The sequence below is a fragment of the Anguilla rostrata genome, chromosome 11 (assembly GCF_018555375.3).
Source record: "Anguilla rostrata isolate EN2019 chromosome 11, ASM1855537v3, whole genome shotgun sequence".
Lineage (NCBI taxonomy): Eukaryota > Metazoa > Chordata > Actinopteri > Anguilliformes > Anguillidae > Anguilla > Anguilla rostrata.
The window spans coordinates 19039096-19054837 of record NC_057943.1 but is presented as its reverse complement, the minus strand read 5'-3'; the positions used below and the strand labels follow the sequence as shown (position 1 = coordinate 19054837).

The following is a 15742-nucleotide window of genomic DNA, read 5'->3' as shown; positions in this document are numbered from 1 at the left end:
CAGAACTCCAGGTGTGTTGTATCTCACTTTCGTCTGTGTGTGACATATGCAATAATTGAGGTCACAAGAACAAGCAGCTTTCGTATGATTTTCATATGATAGGAATAATCATGGATCAAGAATGGTTCCTTGAGGGACTCTGCAGTCCGAGGGTTTGGGTTCGGACTGCACCCCATTTACATCCACCATCTGTACTCTGCCTTTGAGATAGGAGCTCAACCATTTTATAACAGCCTCTTTAAAACTCGAAACATTCAATTTCATCAAGAGGATAGATCAAATGTATCGAAAGCCTTTTGGAGGTCTTACAAAACCATGCCACAAACTTTACCACCGTCTGTTTCTTTTCTTACATGATCTGTCAGATATAGAACATGTATCTGTAGAATGCAATTTCCTGAACTTGACTGGAACTCAAAAAGCGGAGTGTGGGAGGATAAATAACTATCCGTCTGTTTGAACATGGTCTTGGATGAAATACTTAAAAATGACACTGGCCTGTAATTACCATGATCCACCTTGCTTCCTTATTTGGTGGGGAATGGCTCTAGGATTCAGCAGGAAATTTCCCATGTTCTGTAGATAAATAATAAATGTGAGTCACACATGGAGAATAACTTCTGCTGCATCCTGAAGATCCTGGCGGGAATGTTATCCAGGCCTGTTGCTTTGGATACATGAAGTCCACAGTTTTTTTTCCCCCTGACAGTTGACTAACTTTCACAAAATCAAATCATCCATTTTGAGCCCCATTCTGTGAAGAGAACTGAACTATGCTTTCCACATAATGGCTGGAGTGACCAGGCAGCTTATTTACTGGAGTGCTGAGGTTGCATTCACTGTGAAATTCTGAAAAGCCTGGAACACGTTCATTATTCAAGTACATGTGACAATGAGTGTAATATGAATGTTTAACACTGTTTTAAAATTTAGGTGGCATTTAAAATGCATGATTGGGGATGAAAGTCTCATAAAAAGTTTTCATCACAGCTGATCTTTTATAAAAAACCTGATTGCCTGAACATTTAACAGCTGTTTCACAGTTGCGGCCCTCATCACCTAATGGCTACAGTTCTCTCTCAAGCAGCCCAATGGGCTGTGCTTGGAGAGCCTAGCAACCTTCCTTGAATCACACACAGCAGTCTTGCAACCAGGGAGTGTTTTAGTCATGATTCAGACCATGGAGAATTTGATAGGGGATTTGGAGCCAGACAATTGCTGCCCTGGAGTACTTGAAGACTCCTATTGATGACACTGTTTACATGAAGCTGTGAAGACAAACTGGAAAAGATGAAGACCAGAGGAACAGTCAGTGATGAAAAGGCCTACCATTACCTTGTACTGTCTCTGTGCTGCCACTTACATGGTTGCAGTGTGAAAGGCAAACAGGCTGCCTCTGCTTCACAGCCGTTACAACTACTGAACACATTTGTCAGCGTGGAGATATTCACTGAGACAGGGATATTAAAAAGAAGAAAGTTATTTGGTACCAAAAATCCAAGTTGCAAACTACAAAGGACATTAATAGAGAGCATTTTAGCTGGTTAAGAGAAGAGAAGGTGTTTGGATGATTTTAACAGTTTACCAGAATATGTATCAGTACTGCTTTTATTGCCAGCCAAATACCCATGACAAAATGAGCTGTTCACTAGTAATATGCTTTCCACCAAGTGATTTTTTACACAGTAAGTGAAAATAATAGCAAAGTAAACAATTTTATGTAGACTTTTCAGCTTCTTACACCTTAAGTAGCAGAATGGGCCTTTACATTTATAAATGCATATTTGACTTGCACATGGCTTGCCTTCGTTGATTCCGTGAAGTGTTTTTGCAGATGTATGAGCTCAAAACATAAGTAGATAAACCTTGGAATAGTTGAGAGATACCATGTGGCAAATTGCAATATACTGTTAATTACAGTGTTGCTATGTATCCAGGCTTTCACTTTATTTTTAGCTTGAGGTCTTGTTGGGTTTTGGTATCCTAGAGCTGTAACTGAATCAACAGATTTCTGAAATACAAACACCGAAGTGCATTGCCCTCTAGTGGTGATAAGGTGCAATGCATCCAAGACTAAGACCGTTTTGCCATGTTCACTTGTAATACCTGATCACCTATTTGCCAATGTTGTAAGCTGTATAATTGGAAGTTTATTTATAGATCACAAAAAGTACTGAAATGCTTTTTGCATCTGTAATGATACCCAGTCATTCCTATTTTTTCTAAGGGAGCTGTACTGATAATATTGTCAAGTAGTGTGGTCCTAAAATTTGTAGATTTTGAATAATTCCTTGCACTTCAAACTGTTGCATCTGCCTGTCCAACCAGTTGTGAAGACCTGAGCAAAAAACAAAACCTTAATCTCCCTTAAAACTCATTTACATATCTGTAGATCTAGAAAACTAGTGTCGTTCATTGAGATTTAAGATTGAGAGGCTGCATACGCACTGAAATGAACTATCAATACTGTGCTGAAAATTGTAATATCAATTTATTCTGTTAATTTGGAATGTGCAATCTTGTTGAAAACATATTAGCTATTTATGCTACTGCATCGATTTGCAGACTTGTGTGACTTAAATAAATGCAGTGTTTTGGGTACACACTACTTTCCAGCACTGCAAACTTCTCTTAACATCTGATGTTCTATGGAGACCACTGCTGTACAGCTGTGACTGTTTCTAAAGCATTAATAATTGCACTATATTAATCGAACAAGTGAGTGTAACTTGAGAAAAAAAAAAACTTCCTTCTTTTGGAAGGACTAACTTGGTGGTTATTTTAACTTTAAAGTCCTGGTAATATCTGAGAACATGGGAATGGTTTTATTCGGGCAGTAGATTCATTGAAGAATACGGATGATTGGTTTTAACCTTTATGGCTGGTTTCTCAGACATGTTTTAAGCCTCATTCTATACTAAAACAAAACAAAATTCAATGAAGAGCTTGGACTAGGCTTAATGCATGTCTGGGCTACCAGCCCTTAGTGTTTGCGTATGTCCAAAACAAAATGTAACCCTGCCAAAGCTCTGGGAAGAGATGCCTCCTAGCAGGAATGCAAGTAGGCTAATGTTAAGATCAGTGCTAATAAAATTTATAAAATTTTGATAGGTACCAAATGAAAATTTAGCATATTTTTGGCAGTCATATCATGAAACCTGTAATTCAGAATGCTGAAGGTCATCTTTTCCTCTGAACATTGAAGATCTGAGATTACTATTGAGATCAGTTGTTCTGTGTCTGCGCTGGTGACAGGATGCTGATACTGAGGTCCTCCCATACATTTTAGCACTGTATCACACAATTTACAGTTTACAATTACACTGCACGTCTGTGTGAAATAATTATACAATGAAATGTTTTATTTGCTCAAAGTTCAGCTTTCCTCACATATTTTTCAACCACCGATCAGTAAATTTGTCTAATTCAGTTGGTTCAACATCCGCATTTTAGTGCATTCAAATAACAGTTTGATTCATTTAATTTCATTCATTTGCTTTTATAATTTAAAATATGAAGTACAAGTATCCACATATTTGGACATTCATTTTCATTTGCAATACCAACTCTTTTGCTCAGTGTATAAATTGCTAATAGTCTGTACTGTACCTAATTCTGTCTCCAGCTCTACGGGACTAAATTAAATAGATTTGCAACAGGGGAAAGTATTTACAAATAATTTGTTTCAAATTCCAGCTGGTTTCTATCCCAGGGACATTTGCAATTTTTCAAATAGACTGTATCACTAATGGAAGTACCTGAATGAAGCCTATTACTTTACTGTGTCCAGACCCAAGGATTGCTGGCATGCCTGCCCTGTTGCTGTGGCACAGGTCACTTGCTGCATATTTAATTGCAGCTAGCCATATATGGAGCTTTTATGTATGAGAAAGGTTTGAGTGTGTGAAGTGTAGTTTACCACCACTTATGTAACTCCTTGACATAGCAATTCCAAGTAATACTGTGATCAGGGGACAGCCAGCTAAAGAACAATTGCTGGCCAGTGAATACTAAAGAATTAATGTCACAGTGATCTGGAGAAGTCTCACTCATTTCAATACACATACAATTTCACAATACATTGTTTGCTCACTTCGTTTAAAATGGTTTGTTTTAACAGATTGTTGGTTTAAAAAAAAAATATTTGAATCGCAGTTCAATGTACATGGAAGCATATTTGTTTCTTAAGGGTTTCTCATGAAAATGTCTTTCATTAATTATATTGCAATTATGTGTATCATTAATTATTTTGCAATTATGTGTATAATTAGAAAATTATCTTACCGTATCGAAATAATTCAACCTGCTGCATGCTTTATTTACTTTGACTCATGGGTATGTATGTATGTGCATTAATACTTCATCTTATGACGCTGAAGTTGCTGTTTGATATTTTAAATTTTGCGTGATATTGGCTGCCTATAATTTCTCCTTTAAAACTGGAAACCCACACTGCATGTTTTGTTGAATGCAAATGAAAAGTATGGCATTCTGATCAGGTACTTAAGGATTATATGGGGCTCATTGTTTTCCTTTGTGCTGTATTTGAACAGCTCAGAAGGAGAGTGAGGAGATAGACAGCAAGAAAGGGTCTTCACAGCTCCAGCAGAAGTCGCCACTTGGCTTCACCTTCCCCAGGGGAAATAAAAAGACCGCAGCCATGGGAGACCCTCCCTCAAAGCGGATCAAGCTTGTGTCCAAGCCTGTGAGCAGTGATGGAGATTCTAAGGACTCCACTTTTCCTCCAAGCAAGTGTCCCACCTCCAGAAAGCGCAGCCCAGCTCCAGCTCTCACTTCCCAGCCTTCCTGTTCACCCACCTCTAGTCATCACGCCCTGGACGCTTTGAGGTTGAGCACGGCCTCCTACAGCGTCCCCAGTAAACTGCCCCGACAGCAGCATCTTCCCCCAGCACCGTCTTTGGCCCCTGCTGCCCCCTCAAAGCCTCCCCAGCCGAACATTACAATCAGACACAACATTCGCCGATCGCTTACGGAGATACTGGGAAAAAGGTAAGAAGATCAGGGATCCGTCACTGGGCTACTAAATTAATGTAATCACAATGATTAATGCTTTGTACTGATTACACTGGTTTATTTTAAAGACAAGAGATTATTATTATTCTCTTTTTTACTTTATTCTGCTTATATATAGGCAATGTGTCTATTTTTCCTGCACAGGTTTTATGTATGGAGATGCAGGTTTTAGAATTATTGGAACATAATATTGAAAGTTGAAATTCATGACTCTTGCACATATGCCCTGTTTAGGGTGAGTGACAGTGATGACCTCGACATGTCTGAGAGTAGTGTTGGGAAGCTCGCTGTCAGCATTGAGAAGGAAATGTACTGCCTATTTTTAAACACTGACAACAACTACAAGAGAAAATACAGATCAATTATGTTCAACCTTAAAGATCCAAAAAACAAGGTGAGGAGAGAAACCTTTTCTATGCGTGTCATGCCTTATCATGTAATCTTGTATAATGCATTTGTAATCCTATGCAAGTTTTTTTCTGTTAGTCTAGTTATTTGTTTTATATCCAGTGTAACTTTTCTGAGATATTACATTTGTAATATATGCTGCATTCGCTTTTGTACAAATCCATAATAGTAACAATTCTTTTGTGTTTTCCAGGGGTTATTCTATCAGGTGGTAATGGGTGAGGTGACCCCATTTAAGCTGGTGAGGTTGAGCCCAGAAGAGCTCTTGTCTAAAGGCATTGCAGGATGGATTCACCCAGAGAAGGCCGAGGTAGCTGGGAGGGAGTGTTTTAGGGACACATAAATAAACCTGAATTAAGAGCCTGAAAAATTCTTAAATGTTTGTTTTTTTGGGCAGGTCCTGGAGCCCAGTCCCAAAGCCCGGGCAGGGCTGCTGAAGCGAGGCCTGAAGCAGGGGCACTCTCCCTGTGCAGACCTGGAGGAATCTCCTCCTGCGCCAGATGGAGATGCATGTATTTCTGCCACCTCTTCATCACCTTGCATGGCTTCTGCACCTGTAAGTGGTGGCTTGTTCTTGCTGCACATCCCATGTAGTGCTTGCACCCCTTGTGCTATTTGCTCAATGGCTGTAAAGTCGCGAATGCCCCAAACTCCTGAGCAATGCTTTACAGGAAGCATATTCCATTTCTCGAAAGCTTTTTGCCTCCATAGTTTTGTGTGTTCTGTGTTCTGCTTGCACTGCAGCTTGCTCATAACTCTGCTAAATCAGTAGCTGTCAGTAGAAGCACACATCAAATGAAGTCTTCTTCAGAATTTGAATTATATGTCAGTTTTATCAAAATTAGATGTCTAGACGGCTTGAATTATGATCTCATTCTTTGATCTCTTTCATTTGCCATAGCTTCTGTTAAGACTTCAAACACAACAATTATACTCTATACACCATTCTAAGAAGATAATGAGTTTAATGCATTATGAGTCTGTTGTGATCTGGGCCTTTTGTTGTTTAGGAACGAGAGGACCGTAGCCACCTATCTGCTCCAGCTAATCCTAGACAGCCTAATGTGGTCAGTCCTGATGCAGACCTCTTCAGCAAAATGCTGAAAGACACAACTTCTGAGCACAGGACTCACCTCTTCAACCTTAACTGCAAGATATGCACCGGTCAGTAACTGAAGAAACCCGCAAATACTGCACACCTGACGCCATATTAAAGTGTCTACCCATTTAAATTCTTGTTCATCTGTGTAGTGAATGCGGACACGCAGTGATAATTAACCAGTTTTGCTTTTGTACCTCTGTCCTTTAGGCCAGATTTCAGCTGAAGAAGAGCCCATTCCAAAGAAAGTCAAAAATTCAGTCAACAAAAAAGCTGAAGCTGAACCCAAAGCCAAACAGCTGTGCCGCAGTTCCAAGGTCGGGAATTGCTTGGGTGATGACTCATCACGCACTCCACTGGACAGTGAGATGTACATCATGGAGTCCCCGGCCTCCCCGGATGACACTAGCAGCACTGTGACATTGGCTGAACCCGTCACCATCCCTGCGGTGCCCTCCGTTGTCATTGCAGGCAGGGATCCACGTACAGCCAGTTACCGCCCACCCATCACTGTCACCTCAGCTGTCCCCACTGTGTCAAGCGTCTTTGAGTCCAAGCTTGACATCATGCCAGTTATCCCTCCACCTGCCCCTCCACCTCTCCCTCCCCCTCCCCCTCCCACTGTTCCCAAATCTATCCTGCTTAAACCTACCTCTTCATCAGCCATGCGATTCTTCACTGCTTCTGGATCATCCTCCAGGTGCTTATACCTCTTTACTGGCCTCCACATGCAAATTGTAAATGATGTAGTGGAAATCCTTTCATCCCAGTGCTACATTAGTTGTTTGGTTTGAGAAAGTAGTTTGTTCCATATCTGTACATGAATCTGTGTCTGTGCTACATGTGCTTACAAAGAAGGCTACCATAAATGAGTTGGGCATTAAGATTATCCCCTAAATTTGCATTTCAGCATGATGGACTCACACTCCCCTCCAGGTGGGGACACTGCCCTGTTCCTCTCTAAGCAGGAGGTCCTGTGGAAGGGCTTTATCAACATGCACAGTGTAGCCAAGTTTGTCATCAAGGCTTACCTGGTCTCTGGGTCCTCCGGGTCCCTGAAAGAGGTCTGTCATAAATCTTATCATTAACTGATCCACAAATTGTGTAAATCAAGACAGTTGTGAGGTCGTACCAAAAGTAACAGGGTGAAATCTCACTGTTCATGTTCAGGACTTGCCAGACACTATCCAGATTGGTGGCCGGATCTCCCCCGATACAGTGTGGGACTATGTAGCGAAAATCAAGACATCCTTAACAAAGGTAAAATTGACTTTCCCTGCAGTATGATTAGCATGTACAGTATGCGGTACTGCTTACAAAGTCGCAGAGCCAGTTTTATGTTTGGAGCGGGTTTATGCAGCAGTTGTGTTTGTTTTAGGAGCTGTGCCTGATCCGTTTCCACCCAGCGACAGAGGAGGAGGAAGTGGCGTACATTTCTCTTTTCTCTTACTTTAACAGCAGGGGCCGCTTTGGTGTAGTGGCTAACAACAGCCGCCGCATCAAAGACCTCTACCTCATCCCCCTTGGTGCGAAAGCCCCCATCCCATCCAAACTCGTACCCATTGAAGGGCCAGGTAAGCACTGCAAAGGATTCAGGTCTCCGGGTCCCTTCCACATAGGAAGTTCTTTCCCGACGCACATCCACAGTAAATCTTAAGCATGTGGTCACACACAATGGGCTCTTTGTAATCAGACATTCTGCTTCTCACTTATAATAGGTTTTGTTTTAGTGTGGTTGTTAAAGTTTTAATCATGGTAAGTACAAAATGGTGTGATAATATGTGATGTGGGTGCCTTTTCTCCATATGTGCTTTTCTGAAAATTGCCACTCCGTTGCCTATGGGATTACTGAAATGTATTTGTTCCGTTTCTGAGCATCTCTGAGCATTTCATTTCTGAAGCATTGGAGTATGCTTCTTTCTGGGATGCATATTTTCTTTTTCAGCATATACTCTCATGCCATGTTTGATGTTGTACCACGTCATCCCTCAATAAAGAATGTTGTACATATCAGGGTGGTGCATTCATAGATGTCACTCCAAGGTCTCGTGGGTTCTCAAACATCACTTCACATGCTTTGTGTGTGAAATCGGAAGGGGTGGGGTTCTATTGCTAACCATTTTCACCATAATTCCCTTTTCATCACCTCTTAATCAAAAACTAACCAGTACCTTTTTTGGGGTAATACAAGACCGCATTACCCGATACCTTTTCATATTGAAAAATTTGTTTTCTGTAATTCTGTGTTCAGCACTACACAATAGATGCCACTGCATACAAAAAGAAGATGCTCTTGTCTCATGTAAAACATGATTGCTCTCTGTATTTAAACATTTACAAAGATAAGCCCACTCACTTGGGGAAAGAATTAGGCAATATTCATCTGCATTCCATGCAGGAATGGTATATTCTGAACTATGATATTCACTTGAGGTACTGGAATGAGTTGAGGTGGCGATTACACCAAAGTGAAAGGCCTGTGGGATGTCATGGACAAAAATAGGACACAAGTTCTGCAACATACAACTGATCCCATCACACAAAATCTGAAGGTGTATTAATCTATGTCCACAACAGCCTGGTTTCCTGGATTATTATGATAAGCATTATTTGTAATGATGACACATCTGCTGTGATTGTATAGTCTGTGTCTTTGTGAAGTCACCAGGAGGATCTCTCTTCCACTGATAATAAGACTTGTGAATGTGTAGGAAGCATTCATAAGGATGTATAGTATTATATATTTTGTTAGTGAAATGGGTTTTCTAAGATTTGAAAAATAAACTTCTTTTTACTCAGTGATTTGAAGCTACATGGTACCTTAATGAATGACAAAACTTAACTATATTGAGTCAAATACAGAACTATTTGAATTTGCACTGTATATTACAAACTTAAAGAATGTGTGCCAAAGAATAATGGAAAAATATGAATGCATTTGTCACAGATGCTTAACAGTACATCAGTGAGAACTTCATCTCTCATCTTTATCATTTTATTTGCCTTGACTGATTCTTCTGCGTAATTTCATATTTGTATTTCTTTCCGGTAGTCATACACTGTTGATTTTTTTCTTGTTCATTTGAAGGAGTTGCTGTCACTTTAAATCTCTCCAAAATGAAGCTGCTGAAGCTTGCACCATAAGGTCTTTAATTAGAGGCAGTAGAGTTTGTTCAAGCAAATGTGTTCCAGAACTGTATATTTGAAGCAAATGAAGTGGAAAAGTAATTCTGGACTATGATTTTATTCTATTACTTGCTCATCTGTACAATTAAAATCTATGTTAACATTTTATTTTGAGGTTTTTTGAAAGTTTTCTTTACAAGAACACAAGAAGACAAGATGAGTATTTTTGTGTTTTTCAAACATCTCATGCAGATCAAATTCTAGTCCTGTTGTCATCTCTGAGTAAAAATTCACTTCTATTATATTTTTGTTCCTCAATAACTCTCAAGTGGCTGAGTAACTTAAGGTCTTAAGCCCTATGGTCCAGAAATTTCAGGTTTGTGCTTGAGCCATATCATTAGCCAGCTGTGAGCAGGAATATGTAGAAATGAGCAGTCATTGAGTACTGTACATTATAGTACGGGCATTTAGCAGATGTAGGGGGCACTGCTGTGCAGTGAAATGGGAAATAGATTGTTGACTGAAAGCCTTTCTTCCTGAGTAATACTATGGATAAATGTTGGTCTTTCAGCTGGAATTTCACCTGCATGTGGTGTTTGCATCAAGAGCACGTCTATCAGTTGAATGCTTTTAAGAAGCACTCCATATCTCATTTTTGTCAACTGCTCTGAATAGAAAATAACATTTCTTTTTTTTGGAAAATTATAGTGTTACACTATAAAGTGCAAAAACAACAGTTCTTTCTCTAAGAGAAACCGACTCCTTTACTGACCCCACAGTGTCTTAAATATTTGTGACTGGTGTTAACAAAGTATTAACAAAAAATGGATATAAAATTTCATAGAAACAAATTGTAGGCAGGACAATTGTGCCCAGTTTCTTAAAAAAATTGTCTTTTCTTTAAAGGGCTGGAAAAAAATCATCCCAACCTTCTCCTTGGACTGGCTATTTGCCAGAAACCAAAGTGCTCTGGAGTCATGCAAGGTGAAGAAGATGAAGAGAAGGGTTCCAAGTTTCAAACTGGGCACTCTGATCACACTAGTCTTCCACATCTACCTTCTCTTCCCAGTGCTGATATAAATCAAGACAAAGCTAGAGTGTACATTCCGAAGATGCTAATTAGCACAACACCTCCTGGCTCTCCATCCTCTGTTAGTTCATCTGATTCGTCTTCAAGTTCCTTCTCAACCTCATTACTGCTGCACCAGCTAAAGCCTGTTAAAGCTTCTGTACAGATTACCGCCAACTCAGGCAAGGATTCTTCCTCACCCACCACTGCCCCCTCAATTTCTCCACTTCAAACCATATTGAAAACACTGTTTGGTAAGAATAAACTAGACTCAAATGTCTCACTGCCCCCCTCAGAGCAGAACTTAGTAAATATGGAAATATCTCCTGCTCCTATGCTTGATCCAATAGTCCAACGGTTTGGACAGATTTCCAAGGAGAAAGTGGATGAAGATGAGGGCAAACAAAATCACCCCAAGGAAGAACTTAATCCAGGAATAGGCTGTGGGATGGAAGAAGACGAAGGTGACAGACCGTATGACCCAGAGGAGGAGTATAATCCAGGAATGGGCTATGGGGTGGAGGAAGATGAAGATGACAGGTCATATGACCCTTCAGAGGAGTTTAATCCAGGAATGACCTATGGGCTGGAGGAAGGTCAAGATGATAGACCGTATGACCCTGAGGAGGAGTATAATTCAGGAATGACCTATGGGGTGGAGGATGGTGAAGATGACAGACCATATGACCCTGAGGAGGAGTATAATTCAGGAATGACATATGGGGTGGAGGAAGATGAAGATGACAGACCTTATGACCCCGAGGAGGAATATAATCCAGGAATGGGCTATGGGGTGGGACCTGCACAAAAAGTTCAGACCAGTATGTTAAGCAAGGCTTTTTCTAATGATGATGTAGCATATGACCCAGAAGATGAAATTATCATTGAAGAAGTGAAAGGTAGTGCTACTGACAGTCCTCATCAAATGAAGGGGCAAATCTCACCCAAAATAGACTGTGTTTCTGGAGGTGAGTCCTTAACGTTAACTGAGCAACGGAAAATGCTGGAGGAGCTGAACAAGCAAATTGAAGAGCATGAACGGGAGGTAGCAGAGCAAGAGGAGGCTCTTCGTCAACAGAGAGCAGCTGTAGGGGTGTCTTTAGCCCACTTTTCTGTGTCTGAAGCTTTGATGTCCCCACCCTTAAAGCCTTATATAGCAAACAGTGAGTTGCTACAGCTGAGCAGAAAGGAAGAAATGGCAAAAATTCCAGCTGCCCCAGTGATTAATCAGAGAAGGGACCCAAGACAGAGAAAGGATCCTCAGCAAGCAGCAGCCAACCAAAAACTAAAATCTGACAGAGTGGAAAAAGATAGTGATGCTGAATTTTCCGTTGAGCATTCAATATCATTAAAGCTAGACCGCATATCACAGTCACCAATGGTAACACCACCTGAGTCAGTTTATTTGGATGCAAGGAGTTCAGAGGTATCCATTACTTCGCTTGAAGAAAAAATAAATCCTGAAATGCATGGTGACTTTCTACAGGAGAGTGCAGTTAAAAAAAAATCTTCAGCTGAAATTGAAGTGATCCCTTATGCTAATTGCCAGAATTCTGCAAGCATTTTAAAAGATAAAGAACTTTCGAGTCTTCAGTCATCAGGGTCTAAACTAATTAAGATACCATATCGGAGCATTCTGCGAAACAAAACCTCTCAACGGTCATCTGAGCTTCCTGGAATCTCCCATGATGTAACACGAAGTAACACATCTATGGTAGATACTTATGAATCCACCATGCCATCAGTGGGAGTAAAAAGTCCTGACTTTAGGGGACCTGAGGAAATGCCACATTCTGTTCCTTTTCGGTCTTCACGTAAGTCATTTCCAGTGCATGAATCTCCCCTCTTTCAGGGAGAAAGTGACCAGCCCCAGTTCAGGGACTCCAAATTTCAGCCCACTGTTCCTTGTCCTCCCTACCAGAATCGGAGAGGTGAAAAAATGCATACGGTTAATCCCTGTAGACGTCTCCCATCAGAAGTGTTAGTTCCAAGATGTCCTGATCATTCTTCACCTGTGAGTCAAAAGCGGCCTCCTGCAAAATTTGAACCGTCTAGGAGTTCTTTGCTTCCCAATAATATTGGACAGAGAGGCCTGTCCCCAGACCAATTTATGGAAGGTAGTTGTTCTCCCCCACCTTTAGATGTACAAAATTATTCACACCAATTAAGTTCCTCTTTCAGTTGTTCTGGATCAAGAAGACCCCATATCAGGCAGATTCATAATGGAGGTCCTCGACTGACTAATTTACATGGTTCTCGAGGACACCATCACCACCGTAAATTTATGGATCATACGTCTCAAAAGCCCCCGTTGGGTACACTAAGACTCCCTGATGATCAAGAGTGTAACAGTGTTTCTTATCAACAACACATGGAGATAAAACAAGGGCAAACTCCACATATGTATAGAGAAAGTCAAGGCTCTTCACAGACACACTACTCACGAGCAGTTGGTGAAATTGGAGGGCAACGCTTCCGCCCACCTCAAGACTTTGGACCTCCAAGAGTACCTTCCCCCCATCTTCACAGTCAGAGGGTGCCTTTAGACCAGTATACGGAGTCTTTTGAAAATCAAAAAGGCCCTCAGCTATCCAACCTGAAAAGGCAGAGAGGGCTTCCAACCTCCCAGTTTGGAGAGCCTCATGATATTTGGGACAATTTTACAGACGGTGGAGGACAACTAAGCTTTGGTTTTGAAGGTCAGAATCATATGTTAAAAGATAGACTATTGCGCCGTTCCGGTCCTTTACTTCCCACTCCTATTGAGGGTCCAATTGCTCTACCACACCATATGGGAAACAGACCTGACTACCACAGGAAAGACTGGAGGCACTCTCCTGATATGAGAATTGGTGTGAAAGGTGATCCAGAACTGCACAATGAAAGCAGGGAAAGGATGTTTGGGGGTTACCACCATGATGAGGTAGAGGCCCAAGTCCCCCCCTGTTTATCAGTGGAGAGGCAGTGGGAATTGTCTGGGGATGGAAGGAGAGAGCGGGATGACTCACACAGCAGGCTGTGGGACAGGGACTCTAGCAAGTATGGGAACAGCGAGCAAGAGCGAGAGTGTAGTAGAGGACGAGAAGTGGAAAAGCGAAGGGAAGGAGATGATAATGATAAAAGGGACAGAGATCAAGACTATGAAAGAGGCAGAGTTAGGCATAGAGATTGGAACAGGAGAGACGGAGAGAGATCAAGGATCAGAGATCGAAATAAGGACCAAGAGTGTGACCGATACTTCAGGGAAGGAAGGCAAGTTCAGTCAAGGAGTAGAGACCGTGCAAGACACCATGACAGAGATCATGGAAGGGACAAAGGTCGAGACATTGAAAAAGACTGGGATTGGAGAGAAAGGAGTAAGAGGAAGGAAAAGAGAAAAGAACTTTTATCTGAAGCTCCAGAGTGAGAAACATGTACAGAATGACATCTGGAAAAAAAACATACATTTTCCAAAAATGTAAAATTTTTTGATTCTTTATACACATAGTAATTCACATATATATGTGGAAATAAACACATTCTATAAAAGAACCAGTAAACATGTGATGGGCTATTTCAATTTATCTGAAATCAAGATTTGTTCAAAATGGTTTTCTGCATGAAGGATAAAAATTGCTTGAGGATTTCAAGTGAAGGTTCAGTTATATTTCCCTTTCATATTATAAGGATTGTTGCCTTTTGTAACGCTTGGTTTTGAAATAATTTGAGTTAATTGTGCATTAAAGATGTGTGTGATAACCAAAGTAAAAAACTTAGAGAATATTTTTGAATATATAATTGTTATAACATTCTGTTATCTATATCACATATAAGTGTAACACTACATATAAGTCCTTTTTTTCTGTTCAAGAAATATAAATGTGTATGTTCTCATTTTTATAATGTTTTTCTTAGGGGAAAAATTTCTGTTGACCTTTGTTACATTTAGAAGGGGAACAAATGCCCTAGTGGTATTGAATTTTCTAGTCATGGTATGTGATTTAGGTACATTTTTGATACACTGGCACTATTTTTACTTTTTTTTTGTTGATGTAATTGTGATTATTTTGTTTTTGTGAACCGATTAAACATTCAGCAGCTTCACATCACTTTATCTGGTATTGTTGGTATCAATTTATTATTATTCATTAACCATTTGACATGCTGCCATTTTCAACTATATATTCTTATGTGTGAGAGATCGTCTGAACTTTATATGCAAAAAAGCCTGTGGTCACAACCAACTGAAAGATTATACCTCCGCACATACAGCCTAGGGACATTGCAACTTAAGTATGTGCGCACCAACAAATCAGTTTTCTGAAAGCAAGAAACAATTTTGCACATTTTTATTGACATAGTACTACATGAGATCTTGTGCCAATCAGAAGAGCGATTTATCTCACAAACTATGACTGGTTAGCTAGTGGGTGCGTGAAGGGTTGTGGGGTGTGATTACTGTGGAGGAAACCTCAGTAATCCAGGCTAATTGAAACCACTGTACCATTGGCTAACTGTAGCCCACTACTGTGGATGCCTAGTTATGGGTACTTTGAGGCCAAGGCTCTAACCTGCGACTATAGGTCACAGCCTGAACTCATGCTGAGTGTCTCACTTTGAGTTGGAAAATGTGGACAGCAAAAGTTCACTGACTGATTTGGTCTCCTGTTCCAAACTGAACTGGGTAGAGTGCCCTCTCCAAGATATTGTTTATTGTTACACGGAATAACTTCCTGCTTGGCAGAAGGGATTGACCAATCGGATTACTGTAATTCCCACGTTAATCAGGTGAAACATTAAAATCCTGTGCAGGAATGACACTTTTTACCTCAGCATGGTCATAAATGCAGTAAGCTTGGTGATTGTGAAGCAACCAATTAATTTATGCCAGGACAAGAGATTAAAATGCAACCGAGGACCAATCTTGTCATCAACACACTTTGCAAAGATGACATCAGTTACAGCAGCTATGTCCTGGAGCCTGTGTTGGCCAAAGCAATGCAATGATGAATTAATTTTTTTGTCTG

General features: G+C 40.5%; 1 protein-coding gene across 3 annotated transcripts in view; it reads left to right on the top strand.

Annotated features, from left to right (window-relative positions):
• si:ch73-181d5.4 (death-inducer obliterator 1) overlaps positions 1-14829 on the top strand; it is a 28835-nt gene extending 14006 nt beyond the window's left edge. For 2 of the 3 annotated variants that reach the window (XM_064298536.1, XM_064298537.1), the window contains exons 8-17: positions 4554-5010; positions 5269-5428; positions 5636-5752; positions 5840-5998; positions 6453-6606; positions 6752-7241; positions 7452-7605; positions 7712-7801; positions 7920-8115; positions 10574-14829. In XM_064298536.1, coding sequence (XP_064154606.1) covers positions 4554-5010; positions 5269-5428; positions 5636-5752; positions 5840-5998; positions 6453-6606; positions 6752-7241; positions 7452-7605; positions 7712-7801; positions 7920-8115; positions 10574-14142 — 5546 coding nt within the window. In that variant the 3' untranslated portion in view covers positions 14143-14829. Of the gene's footprint in view, positions 1-4553; positions 5011-5268; positions 5429-5635; positions 5753-5839; positions 5999-6452; positions 6607-6751; positions 7242-7451; positions 7606-7711; positions 7802-7919 lie in introns of all 3 variants that reach the window. The other variant, XM_064298538.1, reaches the window with a different exon arrangement.
• The last annotated feature ends 913 nt before the right edge of the window (positions 14830-15742 follow it).